The sequence below is a fragment of the Arachis ipaensis genome, chromosome B8 (genome assembly GCF_059453495.1).
Source record: "Arachis ipaensis isolate K30076 ecotype BB chromosome B8, ASM5945349v1, whole genome shotgun sequence".
Taxonomy (NCBI): Eukaryota; Viridiplantae; Streptophyta; class Magnoliopsida; order Fabales; family Fabaceae; genus Arachis; species Arachis ipaensis.
The window spans coordinates 38,268,114-38,289,237 of record NC_142443.1 but is presented as its reverse complement, the minus strand read 5'-3'; the positions used below and the strand labels follow the sequence as shown (position 1 = coordinate 38,289,237).

General features: G+C 35.5%; 1 protein-coding gene and 1 pseudogene across 8 annotated transcripts; one reads left to right on the top strand and one right to left on the bottom strand.

Annotated features, from left to right (window-relative positions):
- Nucleotides 1-7,085: 7,085 nt before the first annotated feature.
- Nucleotides 7,086-7,967, top strand: LOC110265287 (mitogen-activated protein kinase kinase kinase 20-like; annotated as a pseudogene).
- Nucleotides 7,968-11,227: 3,260 nt separating this feature from the next.
- On the bottom strand, nt 11,228-20,327 carry LOC107614314 (metal tolerance protein 2-like). Of its 8 annotated transcripts, XM_088496038.1 has the most exons (9): nt 19,696-20,327; nt 19,374-19,528; nt 19,037-19,152; nt 18,491-18,619; nt 18,243-18,326; nt 17,814-18,038; nt 11,847-11,967; nt 11,684-11,765; nt 11,228-11,597 (listed from the first exon to the last, which is right to left on the bottom strand). In XM_088496038.1, the coding sequence occupies exons 1-4, from the start codon at nt 19,843-19,845 to the stop codon at nt 18,588-18,590; spliced, it is 453 nt and encodes a 150-aa protein (XP_088352164.1). In that variant the 5' UTR covers nt 19,846-20,327; the 3' UTR covers nt 11,228-11,597; nt 11,684-11,765; nt 11,847-11,967; nt 17,814-18,038; nt 18,243-18,326; nt 18,491-18,587. The 8 variants fall into 8 exon arrangements, with proteins under 8 accessions (XP_088352164.1, XP_088352162.1, XP_088352163.1 ...); XM_088496036.1 differs by having other exon boundaries at nt 11,684-11,967; XM_088496037.1 differs by having other exon boundaries at nt 11,228-11,765.
- Nucleotides 20,328-21,124: the final 797 nt, after the last annotated feature.

The window sequence follows — 21,124 nt, the reverse complement described above, 5'->3', positions numbered from 1 at the left end:
TTACGCGACCATGCATCTATGCTTCATGCATATGCGTACGCGTAAAGGGGGCTGCTTACGCGAAATAGGCCAAGATGTACGCCCACACGTACGCGTGACATGGGGTTGATGCGTACGCAAAATTTCTCTTACGCGACCAGTCGATTCTGCTTGGTTTGCATGCATATGCGAGTATAGCTATGCGTACACATCTTGGTCCAAGCTCGCACCCACACGTACGCGTGACCCCTGTTTCAGCAAAATGAATTTTTGCATTTTAAAGTTCAAATTTCAACCTCTAAACCTCTATTTTCATTCCTTTGGCCCTAGATCTTGTTAGTAAGCCTAGTAATAGAATGAAGTTAGGAAATTGTGGTAACTTGGAGATGAAGAAAGATTTTAAGAGGTAATGTGTGGTTGGAGAAGATGGTACTTGATTTGAAAAAGAAGATGAGAGTGGTATATGTGGCAAGTAAGAGAGTAATGTAGTATTGAGAATGATGTATGAGATAATTGATGATGTTAGTTAATTGAGAATGATGAGATGAGCTATGAATTATTGTTGAAAATGAAAATGATATTTATGAGACATGATTGAATTATAATTGAGACATTCGCTGACCCCATGTATGTAAGATGTGACCGGGCACTCTAACTCCCCGGGTTCCCCAATAGGCATGCATATATATATATATATATATATATATATATATATATATATATATATATATATATATATATATATATATATATATATATATATATATAATTGTGAGCTTGGGGTGTTGTCTCCTCCATGTCAGCTTGGGATTCTTCCCATGGAATATTATTGAGCTTGGGGTGTTGTCTCCCCCATGTCAGCTTGGGCTCGGTCCCATGGTTAATTATTGAGCTTAGGAATGTGCGTACAAAGGGATTGTCTATGGTTAACTACCAAGACATGTCAGGCTAGTTATGTAACCGACAGTTGATATCAACAGCCATAGGACAGGCATACATCATATGCATATTGTTTGAATTGCTTGCTTGTGAATTATTTGGGATTGCCTACGTGATTATAATCTGCTATTTGCTAGATGTTATCTGTATTACTTGTGAATTACTTGTGTTTGTCTTGTTTGTCTATGCGAATTCATCGACGATGGAGGAACGGAGGAAAAGTGGAAAATTTTAGAGTCCAAGATAAGTTTAGTTAGGCTTAAGAACCCTTAGAAGACCACCCATTTATGATTTTTGTTTAGTTCTTTAAGCTTTATATCTAAGTGTTGACGTTCTAGGATTGCCTCTGGCATTTCCAGGACCTTATATCTTATATGCGTGGCACCTTTACCATGCTGAGAACCTCCGGTTCTCACCCCATACTATGTTGTTTTTTTCAGATTCAGGTCGAGAGACACCTTGCTAGGCGTCTAGAGTTCTACCGCGAAGTAGTTTCATTTTGGGGCTTATTTCTGATATTTTGATATGTATATGTATTAGACTCTCCTCTCGTGTATATTACTGCTTTACTTTCGTACCTCTTAGAGGTTTATGGTGAAATAGGCTTATATGTATGTATTTTTGGGCTTTGGGCTATGTATATATGTATGTAATTACCCTCTAGCCAGCCTTAGCTTCGCAGGCTGAGTTAGGAGCTTGTTATGTTGAACTCTTGACCTTCTATACCTATTTCCTGTATAGTTATGCTTATGAGCTTTAGATTTCTTCACACGCAAGTAATCTCGTTTCCTGAGCATTGCATTTTTTTTTATTTTGGCGATTTCATTTTATCCATTTTTCATGGCTCCCTGTATACTGTATCATTTTCAATATTATTACGTATATATTTTATTTTAGAGGTCGTAATACCACACCACCTCTATTTTACGGCTTAAGCGTAAAGCTTTGTGTGGCAGGGTATTACAAATGCTCAATGGATTGCCTGCATGGGGTGAGAGCTTTTTGCGTACTGAGGAGTATTTGAGGTTCTTCGTTGAGTATCTTGAACTATCACCAAAGAAGCCGAAAGAAATCAGTATTTTCTGTTATGATTTTCTGGAAAAGTGCTTTATGAAGGATCCTAACAAGAGGTGGACTATTGACATGCTTCTTGATCATCCTTTTCTTTATATCACACTTTTCTATTCATATCATCCTTTTCTTTATGGTTCATGTAGTTAGAGAAATTATGACATTGTAAGATTGGATGGTGGTTTTGTTTATTGTGCCCCCTAGCCAAAGGCCTGATGGCTATGCTGTAGGGTCTCTTGGGTCAGGCCGTCTTCTTTCCTTGATTGCTTTGCCGAAAGAGAATTGGAGTCGGGCAGTGTTAGGAAATAGATAAGTTGTAGAAAGTGTTGATGAATAATGAGTCTGTTCCTTAACATTTATGGTTTGTCAGATTTAATAAACTATGTACCGTAGTTTTGTTTGCTATTTGTACTTTGGATGTTATCATTTCCTTTTTTGTTTTAATTTTATTTTTCTTTCTTCCTTTTATAATCCTAGTTTCAGTATATGATCAAATAAATAATTGATTGAAAACTAGGATACCTAAATAGGCTAACACAAATAGTTGTTATTTGACTTGTTTAAGGATAATGTCCTAGTTTTGATCCTTAAGAGCTAAATGTATGGCGTATGCAATGTTTTGTGGCTAATTTCTTATTTACCAAAAGATAAATTGAGAGATGTTAGGTAATTTCTTATTTAAATAATGTTTGGGTATGCTGAAAATATCTTATATGAAGCAAAGATACATCTTTTTACCATTAAAATTTGGTGCAAATGTGCAATGCAAATTGAGTAAGTTCAACACTTGATTCATTACTTTAGTTTACATGAGTGTTACTTGTATTTCAGGGAGAACCATATGCAAAATCTTTATACTGAACATAGAACTACATTCCAACAGAATTGATCCATGCCTTGTTCATCTCCTCATACAATATCCTAACTGGTTTTAGCAGTATGACAAAAACATGCCCTGGATTATTATCACTAGTGATGAAGTTTTCTTGAATAGAATTCTCAACAAAATCATCAATAGATAAAACTTGTAGTGTCATTTGTGGAATCTGTGTGTTCCTCCAAGAGGAATAAGTGAATACAAAACATACATGCAATATTAAGATGCAAGGATGTGAATTTGAGAGGGAGTTTGGACTCATTAATGAAATTATATTTCTAACATGTCTTTCTTCTTCTTTTCCTTGTATAACATATTCTCATTCTAAATTCTAACCACTAGTAACCAAACACAACAATGATCCCAAAAGTTTGTGTCTTTCTTCACTGTTTCTGTGCTCCTGTCTCCTGTTGTCATGGAATAGCAACCAAACACAGCGTACAAACAAGATAGCTTAGTTCATAAACAATTATATTACGTGTAAATCGAAAATTAGTTACTCCAAAAACACAACACTAAAAGTATACACATCACTTTTATCGATCAATTTACTTGAAATGAAATAATTATATAATCTAGTTTTAATCTCCTTATTAGCAAAATAATCCAATAATTTTTGTTATTCTCTATAGCTTAATTGCACATTTATTTTTGTCAACATAAACATAATTAAATGTCGGAACAAAAATTTCACTTCTTTGTTATTGTTCCAAAAACTCAAACTAGTAGGAATTCTAGTTGCTTACTCCACGTCCTTAAAAAATTATTAAAAACTAATTCATTTTGTTTATAAAATTTAGGGAATATATATTCTAAAAACACATGTTAAAATTTTTAATTGAAATATTCTTATAAAAAATATACATAATTCAAATTTTTAATATATTGATTAAAAACTTTAAAAAAATTTCTTAATAACAGTCTTAACACTTACTCTAAACTAAATTCTTATTTATATCTCAAAATTTAATATACATTATCATCTCAGAAAGGACAATAATTAAATTACATCACAATTCCACACCAAATTATTTAAATTTTGAATTGAGAAAAAACCTTTCATTGTCTCCCATTTTTGAGACAATAATGAAATCCTCCACTTCACTCAATGTATGCAGTGCTTACCACACTAGTTATGATCATATATATATATTATTGGCAAATTCTTTGGTGCCTATAAGTTTGGTGCCGAAATTGCGAAACTTGTCTTTTATTTTATATTTTTTAAATTAAATATTAACTTTTGTAATGTCATATGTCGTACTCTTTGTAGTGTTGTTAGTGTCTATCTTACCATTATAAGATTTGTTGTATCAAGATATTTTTCTTGATGATTATCAACTTGCCATGCGATAATTTCAGATCCATTTAAAGGCAACAGAGAGTAATGCTTATGAGTTCTTATCTAGTATTGCCACTTGAGTTATTTTTTATCTCTCCCATGTTACTTGAAGCAAGTTTACTTTTTACAAGTAGAAGATATTTTAATGTAGGATATTGCATAATATTTGATTAAGGTTTATAACCATTACTAATTAGTTATTTTGTATGCCTTGTCTGATTGTACTGCTTCTGCTCTCGCCACAGGATCCGACCAATCTTTCCAATCTGATGTTGTGTTGCTGTTGCAAGAGTTTTTGTCACTTGGCTCTGGTTTTCTACTTCTACATTGTATCTTTCTTTTCCAATTATGTGCCTTATTTTACTCTCTCTACTAATATATTTAGAGAAGTCAATTTTGGACCTAGTGTAGAGAAAAATTTTATATAGTTAAGAATTTTCATCATGTTCTAATTAAGAAGGTGGCTGATTGTTTTATCGTGTTTGTAGGTAGGAATGGTGATGGTGATATTATGCAGTGAAAATTTTCAGGAACTGCTTGGATGTAAAAGTACCTCTACTATGTACATGGTTCTATCTTGTATGTGATTTTGTCGCCATGCTTAATTACTTAATACATTATGAAATGAAATTAATATTTGAAGAATTTTGGATTATGATGGAGGATATGTAGAGGAGAGGCAGATCAAGAAAAAACACAAATAATATAAGTCATGTCATTCATTGATTCATTGAAGTTGGGTCTCACTTTTTGCTTTGAATTATTCTTAGTTTCTTACTGGTATGAGATATAAAGTTCAAAGTTTGTTTCTTCTTGTTGCTTTATTTCACTATATTTCTTTCCCACCTTTGCATATTTTTTTTTTGCACAGATCTTTAACGATTGAGCTCTTATTCGTTAGTACATGATTCAGCCTTCCATGAGACATTGAAAGTATTCACTTAGAATGTTTAGCTTTAGCTAGTGAAGTTGCATAGGAGGTTGAAAGGTATTAATAACCAATCCTCTGATTGAGTACATGATGAAGTGTTAGTTCTAAGTATATTTTGTTATTTTGCATTGTTGAATTCCTTTGCTCTATCCTATATGTATGGATGTTGAATTTATTTCATATATATAAAAAAAAATTATTGTCAAATTTGATGTAACGATAGTAAAATGTAGAATATAACTTTTTTTTATTGGAATCTTCATAGTTAGCCACGGTTAAAACCATGGAAAATTAATTGTGGCCAATAATCTTTTTTGTTTCATCATGGGATTTAGCCACGATTAAAACCGTGGCTAATTTTTGTTATGTTGTGGCTAAGTTAAGGTCTTCACAGTTCTTGAAATTGTGGCTAAAAGCCAAAAAACCGTGGCAAATCATAAATGCAACACCCCGAATGACCACAGTTCCTTTTTCATGGCTATTTTGTGTTATTCAAAAATTTTTCAAGTTTTAGCCACGGTTTTAACTGTAGCTAAATACCGTGTTTGTTGTTTTTTATATCAAGAGCTCACTCTTGTAGTGATATCACAAGGCATAAGAAGCATGAGATGGAGATGAAAGAAAAAATGGATATGTCAGATGTGATGTATACTATTGTACCTTCTTGATGAGCTTTGGTTTTGTACTGAATTCTTTATTAACATGTACATACTTAAGATGATGCTTTATTACTCTTTTCACTCAATTGTAAATTTTGTATTAATCAATAACTCTTTGCAAAATTAGAACCTAGAGTTAACATATAAACTTAGCAGTGAAAGCAAGAGAGACTAAATTATACGAGGTTGATCACAAAAACACATCTCTTCATATTTTAAAGCGAAAAATGATAGAACCAATATTCATTGGCACGTTAGGTGCTTGTTTTTGTTTATGGAACCCAACCATAAACTTTAAACTCTCCTTAGATTCAATGAGCATTTCAATGCGATCACCGCGCAGAAACATTATTTAAACCAATATTATCTCCTAGAATTCTTAATACTCGCAGAAAAAAATGAAGGAAAAAAATGATAGGCACAATTAATGGATATTTTTTATATAAATAAAAAATTATTATTTCTAAAAATTTTTTTTGGATAATATATGCAGTTCTTCTATTAAGTAAGTAACTTAAACTAGTTTGTCCAGTGACCAGACACTCTGCTCTTTAATTATTGGAAATTAAAATACTAATCATAATTAATCATATGAATATAGCAAAATGAGTACATTTATTTTTATTAAATTAAAATAAATCATTAATTTAAATTATATCGTCTATTTGAATTTGTGGATAATCAAACTAGACTAGATAAGTAAATGGATAGATAGATTTGAAAATGAAATATTTGGTTGACTTTTAAAACTTAAAGGAAATTATGGAGATCATAGTAGACATAAATACTATGAAACAAAGCCAAAGATTCTGAAACTAAATGATCTCTATTTCATAATCCTTTTTAACTAACAAAATCTTATAATCCCCAAGAAAGTAGGGATGGAGATATTTATTTCACTCTTTATTTGGGTTGAAAATTAAAGTAGGTTCAAAGTCATAAGATAGAGATATTTCAAGATTTTTGAATTTGTTTTTTGGTTTAAATTATTCCTACTGACACTATCTTTATATTTTCTATTATATATGCAAACAAATATATTATCTTTCCGCTAATGAAATCTACTCGTTCAAATGATACAACTAATTAATATAAATAACACAAGCTATAACGAACTTAGTAATAATTAATAGAACACAAAACTTAGTTCATAATCCACAAGAAGAGCCAAAAGAACTAGCCTACTATAGGTATTAAAAAATTTGTATATTGATAAATAATATTATTTGATCACTGTATGCATGTAACATTTGATGTTGATACAGGAGAAAGAAAAATCAATCAAAGATGAGTAGTTTACAATGGAAGAAACTGAAGGTCTTGGGAGCGGATTCTTCTGGCATTGTTTATCTTGCAATTGTTGTTGATACACAAACACCGCATTAGAGCTTCATTGATGTGAAGATTTCCATTCCCAGATTGGCATTCTCACTGAAGAAATAAGAACAGATTTTCAAATCATTGTGCGAAGTTGAAAGCGGTGGTTGCTAAAAAATCATTTGATGCTTTGGAATTGAGACCACGGTAGAGCACGGACATTACTTTATCAATTATCTATTGGAGTATGCTCCTTACAGTTCTTTGGATGACTTGATCTACAAGAAACCTCTCCCAGAGGCCGACTGAGCGTCTATGCACGCATGATTGTTAAAGGGCTTTCACATATTCATCGCAAAGGAATCGTCTACTGTGACCTCATGCCAGAGAACATTCTTCTGTTTCCTTCATTGGACAAAGAGAGTGCAAACTATCAACTGAAGATTGCGGATTTCGGATTATCTAAGACCAAAGAGGAGAAAGTAGATGTTGAGGTTTGGAAGTCCAAGCCTAGAGGTACGCCATCGTACTTGCCGCCGTAGGAATTTTTCGGTCATAATGATGCTCCGATGGATATATAGGCACTTGGTTGCATAATGATTGAAATGCTCACTAGATTGCCTGCATGGGGTGAGAGCTTTTTGCTTACTAAGGAGTATTTGAGGTTCTTTATTGAGTATCTTGAACTATCACCCAAGAAACCGAAAGGGATAAGTGTTTTCTGTTATTGATTTTTTGGAAAAGTGCTTTATGAAGGATCCTAGCAAGAGGTGGACTGCTGAGATGCTTCTTGATCATCCTTTCCTTTATATCACACTTTTTCCTTCATATTATCTTGCGACTTGGCTATGATTATTTTTCTTATTTAGTTTCATTGCAATCTTATTTATGGTCTATGTAGTTAGAGATATTATGATGACATTGTAAGATTGAATGGTTTTGTTTATTGTGTCCCCTATCCAAGGGCCTGATGGCTGTCATAGGGTCTCTTGGGCCAGGCCGTCTTCTTTTCCTTGATGGCTTTGTCGAAAGGGAGTTGGAGTCGGGCGGTGTTAGGATATAGAAAGGTTGTATAGAGTGTTGATAAATAATAAGTCTATTCCTTAACATTTATGGTGGTTTATAAGATTGAATACTATGTTAACAACAGTAATTTTGTTTGCTATTTGTACTTCAGATGTTATCAGTTCCTTTTTATTTCAATTTTCTTTTTCTTTCTTCCTTTTATAATCTTGCTTTCAGTATATAATCAAATAGTTTAATTAGATTAAAAAATGTCAACCCGTGTTGTTATTCTTTTAGGAGTAGTAAACCATCAATTTATTGAACTCTGAGTAACATCAATTTTGAGCAATATCATCAATAGGTAAAACTTGTTGTGTCACTTGTTGAGTTCTAAGTGTTCCTCCAAGAGGAATAAGTGAGTGCAGAATATATATGCAATATTAAGATGCAAGGATGTGAAATTGAGAGGGAGGGATTGGACTCATTAATTAAATTGTATGCCCAACATGTCTTTCTTCTTCTTTTCCTTCTCATCACTGTTAGTTCTTTCTAGGGGATTATTAACTTGTTTTTTCTAGTTGTAGTATTTATAATAAACACTACAACTAGCCTAGCTATTTAAGGGTGATGGAAAAATAATCGATGAAATTTCAAAAATTCTATTATTTATTTATCTTTTCTCCCAAATTTAATATTATGCAACTGAGTTGTGATGAAGACATTTTTAAAATTCGAGCAAAAAAAAAACAGAGAGCATGGGAACAACAATTTAACTGAACAATTTTATTATGAGTTGCACAGAGCATGAACCTCATTTTCAACAACAAATTCAACTATGATAATTTTCAACAACAAAAGAATTAGCTCAAAATATGATTTATAGATTTACAGCAAAAAAAATTTAGCTAAGTGATTATTTCAGCAAGATAATAATAGATTCAAGCTTCAGTGATGATAATTAGTAAGAAATTCAACTCAGCAATGATTTTTAGAAACAAAAAAATTTAGTTTAGTGATATTTTCAGCAACAAAATCAAGGTACAATGATGAATTACAGCAACAAAAAATTTAGCTAATGATTTTTTCAAGAAGACAGCAACAGATTCAAGGTTCAGTGATGATAATCAATAAAAAATTCAACTTTCAGCAACAAAATCATGGTGAAAAGATGAATTACAACAACAAAATTGAGCAAAAAGAGCGGGGAAATTTTTTGAAATGCACCAAATCGGGGACCATCTAACGCCGGTGAGGAGGAAGCTGATGGCGAGGCTTGAAGCAAGAAGACAACAACGACGACCAACCCCGGGACGTGCTACTTCTGCCGCCGCCGGTGACAAGTGCATGGAAGGCGCCCGACTGAGTGCGAGATGGTGAAGAGACAAAGAATGACGACGAGGCAACGACCGGGAGAAAGTTGGTTGCTGTGTCGCTGCCGCTACAAGGAAGACGATACACCAGATGGTCCCATGGACGAGGTGGAGAAGACGATGCGCCTGACGCCTAATGGAGAAGAGTAGAAGATGATGAAGATTGGAGAAGATGCCAAGCTGGTTGCGTGGTAGGAGGAAGCTCTGCGCCTCTGCCTCTGCTAGGGTTTCGCCATGGTTTGGTAACTTTGGTTGCGCCGTTAGTGAGATTGTGTATTAGGGTTATTAAGTTATGCATTTACAAAGTTATATATATTATTTAATTAATTATAATCGGATGTACGGGTTGGTTCGGGTTCTGCGCCCCCAAAATCGATACCCGAGCCAATCATCAGTAAATGTCATCGGTTTAGTTCGGGACGGACCAGATTACCCGTCGGTTCCTGAACCAATTTAATTGGTTCGGTTCGGGTCCGGGTGGGTAATCGGGTACCCGCTACCCGTGCTCACCCCTAACGACGACTAGTCCCGGGACCTTCTGCTTCTACCACCGCTACCGACGAGCGCAGGGAAGGCGCACGCTGACTGTGAGACGGTGACGAGACAGAGAGCGACGACGAGCTTGAGTGCGAGACCGGAGACAATGAGAGAGACCGGAGACGAGAGATGAGAGAACTTGAGCTTGAGTGAGAGAGTGACGAGACTGAGACACTGAGTGGTTTTGGCTTTCCTTTACAAGAAAACGACATTGTTTTCAATTTTTTTTAAAAAAATAACCATGACTTGGTCCCAGTTATGAAAACTAGTCAGTTCACCGATTTTGCTTAAATCCAAATAGACCAAACCGATTTTTTGCATGTCTGGTGTTTAAGAAATTTAAAGGGTAGCTCATTCCGATTAGACCACTGGGTTTCTGGTCAAATTGGGTTTAATAACTATTGTTGTTAAATTTGTTTATAGAGTAAATAGCTATTTTGACACCCGATAGATTTAGTTTTTGATAAAACAGATCTCAACATTTATTTTTGACGAAATAACCCCCAAAAAATATATTCCATTTGACAAAGTGATCCAAACGTTTGGTTAAGAGTTTATTTATCCGGTCAACAGTTAAATTTCAATGAAATTACTTACAGTGTAGTTAACACTAGTGCGACAGAGTCTCTGAGTGTAACGGGCAAGTGAACCGGGTTTAGAAAAATTAAGAATAGTACTAAATCAGTTACCTTAAAAATAAAAAATTATAACTCATTTGATAATTAAATTTTGTGAGAAATTATAATGTTTGACTAAAATGGTAAAAAATTGTTTTTTTTTTCTAAACAATCCCTAATTCAAGTCATTAAGAAGAAAAATGAAGGTAATCTTGTTAAGCGAGTTATACTCTTACATTTTCATGAAAGTAAAATAGATTGGCATAAACTTTCAAAGAGTCTTGATACATCTTCTAAGACTGATAAAATGACCAATGGCAAATTTATCAAAAATTATTTATTTATGAAAAAATATAGGGTCAGTTATTTGTTTGGTGGTTAGTACTTAGTATCAGGAATGTCACAGTCACTCAAATTTTTGTAATTAAGAAATGAATTTCCTTAGAAGATGAAAAGTGTTGTCTTAATTTCTAACATTTAATAATAATCAGAAGTAGTAATAAACACGATTGAACTAATTCTCAGTCAACCAAAGCTACAAGGTTCTCAAAGAGAAATCTGTTAATTGTTTAACCACATTCATTCAGTAGTGTTACATGGTTGCAAGGAAACTCTATACTTTGCAGTGTGTTCTGTTCTTGTCATGGTAACATAACCTCTCATCATAAATAAATTATTGAAGTTTTCGCAGCTATTGAACCCGCTTCCAAAATATTGGCTATAGAATAATACTTAAAAAAAAAAACAATTTTTTTAATGTTAATCTGCTTAACCTTATGCATACCAAAATGCAAGAATTTTTCTCTCCAATTTTCTTGAATGTGTCTAACTTCTAACCATGGCTAATATGTGAAAATGGTTGCCCCAAATGTAGCTTAATGCCAACATGAATAACACTTGAGACAGCTTTCAAAACCTCTCTTTCTGCTTGTTTCGCTATTTCCATTGCATCTCTATGAGTAACTCAACATAAGTTACTACAAGATACTCATTCAAATTACATGTCAAACTCATCAAAGTTAATAAATTAAAATTTTACCAAATTTGGATTTCAGGGGGCATGGAAACCTCGATTTGAAGGACGATCTTGCCTTAAAACATGTGCTATGTTACGCGCTCAACTGACATCTCAAAATACAAGTGATTCTAACTTCAAAACTCAACTCAAATTCCACAAAAAATGGAATAGATTCAAATGTTACCTGTGGGAAATTCGATGAGATTATATCAGAAACAATTCCTTCAATGTTATTATCCTCAGCAGAAGCAATACTACCATGTTCCTTGTCTTCACTCCAAGAATCTTCTTGTTGATCTGTTGTGCTGGGAGAAAGACATGACATTGTAAGATCTACAAGAGAAATTTGATAATCATATTAGCTAAGAAATTGATATTAAATAAATAAATCAATAAGATCCTTCCTTGGGCAAAGTAAGAAATTTATGAAACTATGAAATTTGAATATTAAGACCTATGTATATAAAGATTTCAGCCATAGTTGGATGGTCTTGTGAATTCATTTTCGGACATTTTCACCTATGTTATGTGCAGCACTAAGAGTCTAACACTAAAAAAGGATCAACCTACAACCGAAAGCTAGCAAGTCAGTCCCGAAGATAGGATTATAATGCAATTAAATCAGGAATCTCCAATGCATAATACATGTGATATAACATACGATTCGGGAGAACAAACTTCAATATTGTTGGGTTTTTTTTCTCTCCTTTGTGAGGTCCAAGCCCAACATTTTGATGGTAGCTCTTTGCACCCATTATGCCACAACTCTATTCAGATTTTTGGGGTCAATTGAGAGAAAGAGAGTAGCCACCAAAAGAGAGAGAAGAGGGAAAAACAGAATTCTCTTTTTTGTAAAGTAGCAAATGTCAAATGTCAAATGTCAGTTTATCATTCGTTCACCGTTGGATCGGCTTGAAATTCGAACTGCGTGTTTTTCTCATCTTTTTCTTCATTCTGGTCAGTGGAGATGTTGATTGGAGGTTTGCAGTAGGAGAAATTGGCTTCGCAAGAGAGAAATTAGGTTTCCCGGTTTTACACAGAGTAGCAATCTTTGAACGGTAGTTTCTCATTCTTTCACTGTTGGATCGACGTAAAATTTAAACTGTAGATTCCTCTTCTTCATTCTAGACGGTGCAGATTTTAATTGGAAGTCTACAGAGGGAGAAATTGGCTTCGACAGGAGCCCTATTTTTTGGGTATATTTCATCTTCTTGCTTCTCATTTGTAAGCTTTGGTGATTTGATGTTTTGCCTGGTTATATGCACATTTTTATGCTTTGTTTGAGACTCTCTTGTACCTCATTTGATTATAGTGGAGCTATTTCATTGGTCTGGACGACCCGCGGTTTTTACCTCTCACATTGAGGGGGTTTTCCACGTTAAAATCTCAGTGTGTTCTTGTTATTGCTTTACTTGCTATATTTGCTTGTTATAGTTGGTGCCATATTGTGTTGTGAGTGCTTTCATATTGTTCTTGTATTGGACATTTGTGTCGTTTCCGCTGCTCGGCTCTTTCATACTGGCATCAGAGCTTGTTGGTATTTTTTTGGATTTGTGATTCTGTGAACAATGGAAGCTAATACTAATACTAGTAGGATGATCACTCTTAATGATACAGAGAAGCCTAATGATAAATCTGATGATGATTGGACTTTATTGCATAGACAAGTTTGTGGATATATTAGGCAGTGGGTTGATGATAATGTGTTGAACCATATTATTGGAGAGACACATGCTTGGACCCTTTGGATTAAGCAACAGTTGTATGCTTGGAAAACTGGGAATAACAAGATGTTTTTGATCAAGCAGTTGTTGGCTTTGAAGTATACAGATGGGACATCAATGACAGATCACTTGAATAACTTCCAAGGAATATTGAATCAGTTATCTTCCATGGGTATCAAGTTTGATGAAGAGGTTCAAGGATTGTTACTTCTTGGTTCCTTACCAGACTCGTGGGAAATTCTCAGAATGTCATTGTCCAATTCTGCTCCTGATGGTGTAATCTCTATAGATCTTACCAAGAGCAGTGTTTTGAATGAAGAGATGAGAAGAAAGTCACAAGGTACATCGACTACACATTCAGATGTTCTTGTTTCTGAGTCTAGGGGGAGAAACAAAAGTCGAGGTCCTAAAGGTAGAGATCAAAGCAGAAGCAAGTCTCGAGGAAAAGTATAAGAATATTGAGTGTCATCATTGTGGTCAAGAGGGACATGTGAAAAAATTTTGTTGGCAGCTAAAGAAGGAGAAAGCCAAGGCAACTAAAGACAAAAGCACAAATAAAGATGATGGTAGCAAGGAAGACAAGGTTAATGTAACTCGTGATGATTTTCTTGTTGTTGATGAGTTTGAATCTATTAACCTTGTTGATAACAGCACTAGTTGGGTGATTGATAGTGGTGCTTTATTCATGTTATATCTAGGAGGGATCTGTTTACGTCTTATACTCCTGGTGATTTTGGTGATGTGAAAATGGCTCATCAAGGTGTTGCAAAATGTACTGGTGTTGGACATGTTTGCTTAGAAACCTCCGACGGTACCAAGTTGACTTTGAAGCATGTGAAGCATGTTCCAGATATTCGGTTGAACTTACTTTCTGTTGGTAAGTTGTGTGATGAAGACTAGGATAGCTCATTTTCTCATGATAGTTGAAAGCTCACCAAGGGTTCCATGGTTGTTGCTAGAGGTACACGACACTCTACTCTTTATTTAACTCAAGCAAAGATTGTGAAAGATGTTGTTAATGCTGCTAAGTTTGTTGATGAAACTGATTTATGGCATAAGAGGTATGTTATCCAAGAGGAATCTTTTATCCGGTTGCAAGGTTGCTTTGCAAAAGTGCAACCATTGCTTTGCTGGAAAACAAAACAGAGTTTCTTTCAAAAGCCATCCACCTTCAAGGAAGCCAGCGATACTTGACTTGGTGCATTCTGATATATGTGGGCCGATGAAGACAAGAATACTTGGAGGGTCTATCTATTTTGTAACCTTTATTGATGATCATTCTAGGAAATTATGGGTTTACACTTTGAAGACCAAAGATCAAGTTTTGAATGTCTTCAAGCAATTTCAAGCTTCTGTTGAAAGAAGAACTGGGAAGAGGTTGAAATGCATTCGTACTGACAATGGTGGTGAGTACTCAGGTCCATTTGATGCTTATTGTAAAGAGCATGGTATAAGACATCAGAAGACTCCTCCGAAGACTCCTCAGTTGAATGGCTTGGCTGAAAGGATGAACAGAACACTGGTTGAAAGAGTTAGGTGCTTATTGTCACAATCTGGATTGGCAAAATCCTTTCGGGGTGAAGCTTTGAGCACTGTTGTTCATGTCTTGAACTGGACACCATGTGTTCCCTTGTAATTTGAAGTGCCAAAGAAGGTATGGTCAGGTAAAGATGTTTCTTATGATCATTTAAGAGTCTTTGGATGTAAAGCTTTCATTCATATTCCCAAAGATGAGAGATCTAAGCTTGATGTAAAGACTAGGCAGTGTATTTTTATTGGCTATGGCATGGATGAGTTTGGTTATAGGTTTTATGATCCTGTTAGAAAGAAGGTGATTCGGAGTAGAGATCCTGTCTTTGTTGAAGACCAAACACTGAAGGATGTTGATAATACGGAGAAGCCAATGGTTCAGCCTAGTGATGATTTTTCTGACTTGGATATTACTCCCTCTATGCCTATGGTGGAAGATGGTAGAGTTGAAGCTCAAAATAATGAGCATGATACAAGTGCAGGTGAAGATAGAATAATTGATCCAATGCTTGATGAAGTTGGTGATGATGATCAAGATGAACAACCAACTTTGGAAATTCCTGCAAATGCACTCAAAAGGTCTACAAGAGAGAGGAAGCCTTCGTCAAGGTATTCTCCACATGAGTTTGTTTTGTTAACTGATGGGGGAGAACCTGAATGCTTTGGAGAGGTTGTTGACGATGAAAGCAAAGCTCAATGGCTTGAAGCTATGTAAGAAGAAATGAAGTCCTTACTTGAGAATGATACCTATGAGTTGGTGAAGCTACCGAAGGGTATGCAAGTTTTGAAGAACAAATGGGTATTCAGAATCAAGAATGAAGAACACAATTCTAAGCCTCGGTATAAAGCTAGATTGGTTGTTAGAGGTTTTAGCCAGAGAAAAGGTGTTGATTATGAGGAGATCTTTTCTCCTGTTGTGAGGATGTCATCCATTCGTGCTGTGCTTGGATTAGCAGTGTCTCTTGATTTGGAGATTGAGCAAATGGATGTGAAGACAATTTTTTTTCATGGTGATTTAGATAAGGAGATCTACATGGAGCAACCGGAGGGCATTGTTGTTAAAGGAAAGGAAGATTTTGTGTGCAAGCTTAAGAAGAGTCTTTATGGGTTGAAACAAGCTCCAAGACAGTGGTACAAGAAGTTTGAATCTGTTATGGGGGAGCATGGTTACCGTAAGACAACTTCAGATCATTGTGTATTTGTGAAAAATTTTTCTGATGATGATTTTATCATTCTTTTGCTTTATGTGGATGATATTTTGATTGTAGGCAAGAATGCTTTGAGGATTAATGAGTTGAAGAAATAGTTGAGCAAGTTCTTTGCTATGAAGAACTTGGTCCTGCCAAACAGATTTTGGGCATGACTATTACTCGTTATAGAGATTCCAAGAAGCTTTATTTGTCACAGGAGTAGTACATAAAGAAGGTGCTTCAAAGGTTTGGTATGAATGATACCAAATGCGTTACTAGTTCTTTTGCTCCTCAGTTTAAGTTGAGCACCAAACAGTGTCCAACCACTGATGAGGAGAAACAAGCAATGGATGAAATTCCTTATGCCTCAGCTGTTGGAAGCTTGATATATGCTATGGTGTGTACTAGACCAGACATTGCTCATGCGGTTGGTACTGTGAGTCGTTTTCTCTCTAATCCAGGTAAAGAACATTGGAATGCTGTTAAATGGATTATGAGATATCTCAAAGGTACAACTAACTTGAGTTTGAGTTTTGGTGGTGAGAAACCTTTGCTAGTTGGCTTTACTGATGCATACATGGCAGGAGATATTGATTCTCGAAAGTCTACTTCAGGTTATTTGGTTAAGTTTGCAGGGGGAGCTATTTCATGGCAGCCAAGGTTACAAAAGTGTGTTGCACTTTCTACCACAGAGGCAGAGTTTATTACAGCAACGGAAGCATGTAAAGAGTTGTTGTGGATGAAGAAGTTTCTTGCAACACTTGGTTTCAAGCAAGACCGTTATGTGTTGTTGTGATAGCCAAAGTGCTATTCATCTTGCCAAGAATTCTACTTTTCATGCAAGATCTAAACATATTGATGTTAGGTTTCACTGGATACGGGATATGTTAGATTCCAAGTTGTTGGAACCTAAGAAAGTTCACACTGATGACAATGGTGCTAATATGATGACAAAAACATTGTCAAGAGATAAGTTTGAAACATGTTGTTTGATCGCCGGAATGGCGAGGGCCTCCACCTAGTCGAGAAGGGGGAGATTTGTTGGGTTTTTTTTCTCTCCTTTGTGAGGCCCAAGCCCAATATTTTGAGGGTGTCTCTTTGCACCCATTGTGTCACAACCCTATTCAGATTTTTGGGGTCAATTGAGAGAAAGAGAGTAGCCAGCAAAAGAGAGAGAAGAGGGAAAAACAGAATTTCCATTTTTTGTAAAGTAGCAAATTTCAAATGACAGTTTATCATTTGTTCACCGTTGGATCAACTTGAAATTTGAACTACATGTTTCTCTCATCTTGTTCTTCATTCTGGTCAGTGGAGATGTTGATTGGAAGTTTTCAATAGGAGAAATTGGCTTCGCAAGAGAGAAATTAGGTTTCCCGGTTTTACACAGAGCAGCAATTTTTGAACGGCAGTTTCTCATTCTTTCACCGTTGGATTGACGTGAAATTTTAACTGTAGATTCTTCACATCTTGTTCTTCATTATGGACGGTGGAGATTTTAATTGGACGTCTGCAGAGGGAGAAATTGGCTTCGACAGAAGCTCTATTTTTTGGGTATATTTTATCTTCTTGCTTCTCATTTGTAAGCTTTGGTGATTTGATGTTTTGCTTGGTTATATGCACGTTTTTGTGCTTTGTTTGAGACTCTCTTGTACCTCATTTGATTATAGTGGAGTTATTTCATTGGTCTGGACGACCCGCGGTTTTTACCTCTCACATTGAGGGGGGTTTTCCACGTTAAAATCTCGGTGTGTTCTTGTTATTGCTTTACTTGCTATATTTGCTTGTTATAGTTGCTGCCATATTGTATTGTGAGTGCTTCCATATTATTCTTGTGTTGGATATTTGTGTCGTTTCCGCTGCTAGGCTCTTTCAAATATGTACATCAAGATATAGATATGAGCCAGCTCTCCTTCCTCTTAAGCGATGACACCCCTGCATACAAATTATTGAAAGAAAGTTTTGAAACAATAACCAGAAATGAATACAGCCTTAGTCCATAAATTAATATGCAAAACAGAACTAGAGAGCACAGTGCATACAAAAAAATGGAAACAAGAATTTCATGTATTTATTCAAGTAAAAAGGATGACATTATTTGAGATATCACATGCAAAGTCCAAAGAGGAGAAGAAAAACCTTGACGCCATCAACTTGCAATATTCTTGGTTTAATAGGATCCAAATGCTCGCTGGGATTGTAGCATCCACCAATTCCAAGATACTGATAATCAATCATAAGGAACATGTTGATTAGATTAGAAGTTTGGACATAACTAAAATTGCATATAGATACTTCTGGAGAAGGACAATCTTTTACCAACTCCCTTCACAGTCACATAGCAAGCAATGATAAACTGAGGTGGAACAGATAATTATGAACCTTACCTTTGGTAACCAGTTTCAGCCCCAGCTTTTAAAATCATGCCTGCCACAAGCAGTCCTGTAAGGGGATCTAGAAAATTCAATCCAAGAATAGACCCTCCTAAAATGGAGATGGAAGTCCAGGGTCAATGCCTGTAAGCAATAAAAAAGACATAAATCAAGTTTAGAGAAACAAATCCTGTGCAAAGAGGATATGTAAACAGAGGCATGACATCTTACGGCCTTTCAGAAATAACATCGAAATGTAATTTTAGTCCCTCAAAAGACAAATATATGCATACTTGTATAGTTGCTAAGATATTAACTTATCAACTTGATCCCTCAAACTACAAATTCCAACTGATTTAGTCCCTTTACCTTATAATGATGTCATGATTATACTAATAGCTTCAACCCGTCATAACCGATCACTATTTTTAACCCAACAAGGCAACAACACACCTCTTAGTGCCTCGTAATCCGTGACATGTACTTAGCCAGTATCTTAACAGAATATACCAAAGAACTAAAATGAATAACCTTTCAGAAACAAAGTTCCTTAGTCCTTACCAACTCCAATGAGAGCAACTACTGATGAAATAGCGTCTGCTCGATGATGCCATGCATTTGCTTTCATCAGTCCACTACCCTGCTTCTCACCAGCTCGTTTTGTTATCCAGTAAAGCCTAACAATTCACAAGCACCTATAAATACTGAGGTCTTGGAGAAGGAACAATATGTTACATCCCCAACATTTAAAATAAAATACAGAATCTAATAGTGGACATAATCAAATCATACTTAAAATAGTTAACACACTGCAAAGTTAAAATACTTAGAATAGGAATCAGGAAAACAGGGCCTCTTCCTAACACATGTGCATGTTAAAATTAAATAATGATATTACCCTTCTTTAATACATATTGACAGAATAGTCATATTCAAAGCAAGGATAGGATGTTCCATGTCGATGCCATGGTGATGTCCACCATGTCCGTGACTATGCACATGTTCATGTGCCACTGCATGGCTAACCATTTCAGGGCCAGATGAGAACAATTCCTGCAGAGTGATAAGAATGCAGTATTGAAAAGATGTCTTGCAATCTATTTCCAAAAAAGAGGGGAAAAAAAAGCTTATTCAGCATTTATTTGAATGATTTTGGTCATAGTAATAAGTGAAGCAACAAAGACAATGAAGTAAAAAATTATTCAACTATTGAAGTGTACCATCAAAATATCAACCGCATGGCATGCAATGCCACCTGCTGTTCCCAAAAGCATACAAGAGATTCCCAGAGCTCCCAAAGTCTCGAACTTTCGATGTCCTGAGATAGAATGATAGAGAAATGTAATCTTAAAAGACATAAAAAACCACATGAAAGAATCAAGTCTTTGAATCTTTACTAAATAAATAATTATCAACAGCAACCATGCACTACTCAGTAATCTAATCACAACAAAATATCAGAAAAAGAATTGCATTATGTGATACTCCTCTGTTCTTACAACCACGATCTTACCTGTAAGATACAATCGTATTCAAATGACCCCTACATTTAGTAATGAATAAAATGCCAACATTTAATGTCAATGCATATGGATAAGAAACAGTAACTTGAAGCAGATAAGAGATAGATGGAGTAACATGGAGATACAAATCAAGTGACCATATGGATGTTGTTTATCTCTAGGCGCCTTGGCAAGTCTAAAAGATAACAAAGCTATGCCACTCAGAACCTGCAGTGGAAAAGTGACACAAGCTTTCAGCAGGAGCAGCAGCAGCAGCAGCCAGTGAAGGCTTTTCCAGTGGCTAAACCAATATCGGCAGTGAGACCCAACTGAAAAATATTCTCCCCATCCTATCAATCTCAGAATTAATTGAACAAAAAGATAAGAAGAATGTAACATTTTTTTTATTTTTTATTATTTTTAAAAATATTAGCTTAAAAATATAAAGCTTGAATCAAATGCACTTTTAAAATTTTTTTTTACGCTCTTTTTTATTTTGGAAGACTAAAGATTAATTTGCATAGATTAAAGCTCCATTATTTAAAAATTTGTCGTTGACTAATAAATTACTATATATACAAGAACTAATTTGAATCCTTAATAATTATTTAAGAAAATTAATAAACATACTGTTACGGATCCGGCCCACGGATCCTACACCCAGAACGGTCCCCGAACCCGGTTACCAGGGTCCGACCCGCTTCGCCCTTCCAGAATGCCCGGAACCAGCCCACTAGAGCTCCTAACCAACTTTCGAATTCAAACATCTCCCTTATCTTAGCCAAATAAGATAAGATAAGATAAGATAATTCAAACGTCTCCCTTATCTTAGCCAAATAAGATAAGATAAGATATTCACCATCACCTATAAATAGAGGACCCAGGTCCCTCCAGGTATTCATTCATCCCTCACACCTTACACCTCTCAGATCCATTCTGACTTGAGCGTCGGAGTGTCTTTGCAGGTACCTCCCCCCATTGCTCCAGTCAAGTGATCCGGCCTTCGCCTCGACCCGCAAGTTCCCGATCCACCCTTCAACCCGTACCAGAGACATCTTGTACATTGGTACCTCCCCCCATTGCTCCAGTCAAGTGATCCGGCCTTCGCCTCGACCCGCAAGTTTCCGATCCACCCTTCAACCCGTAC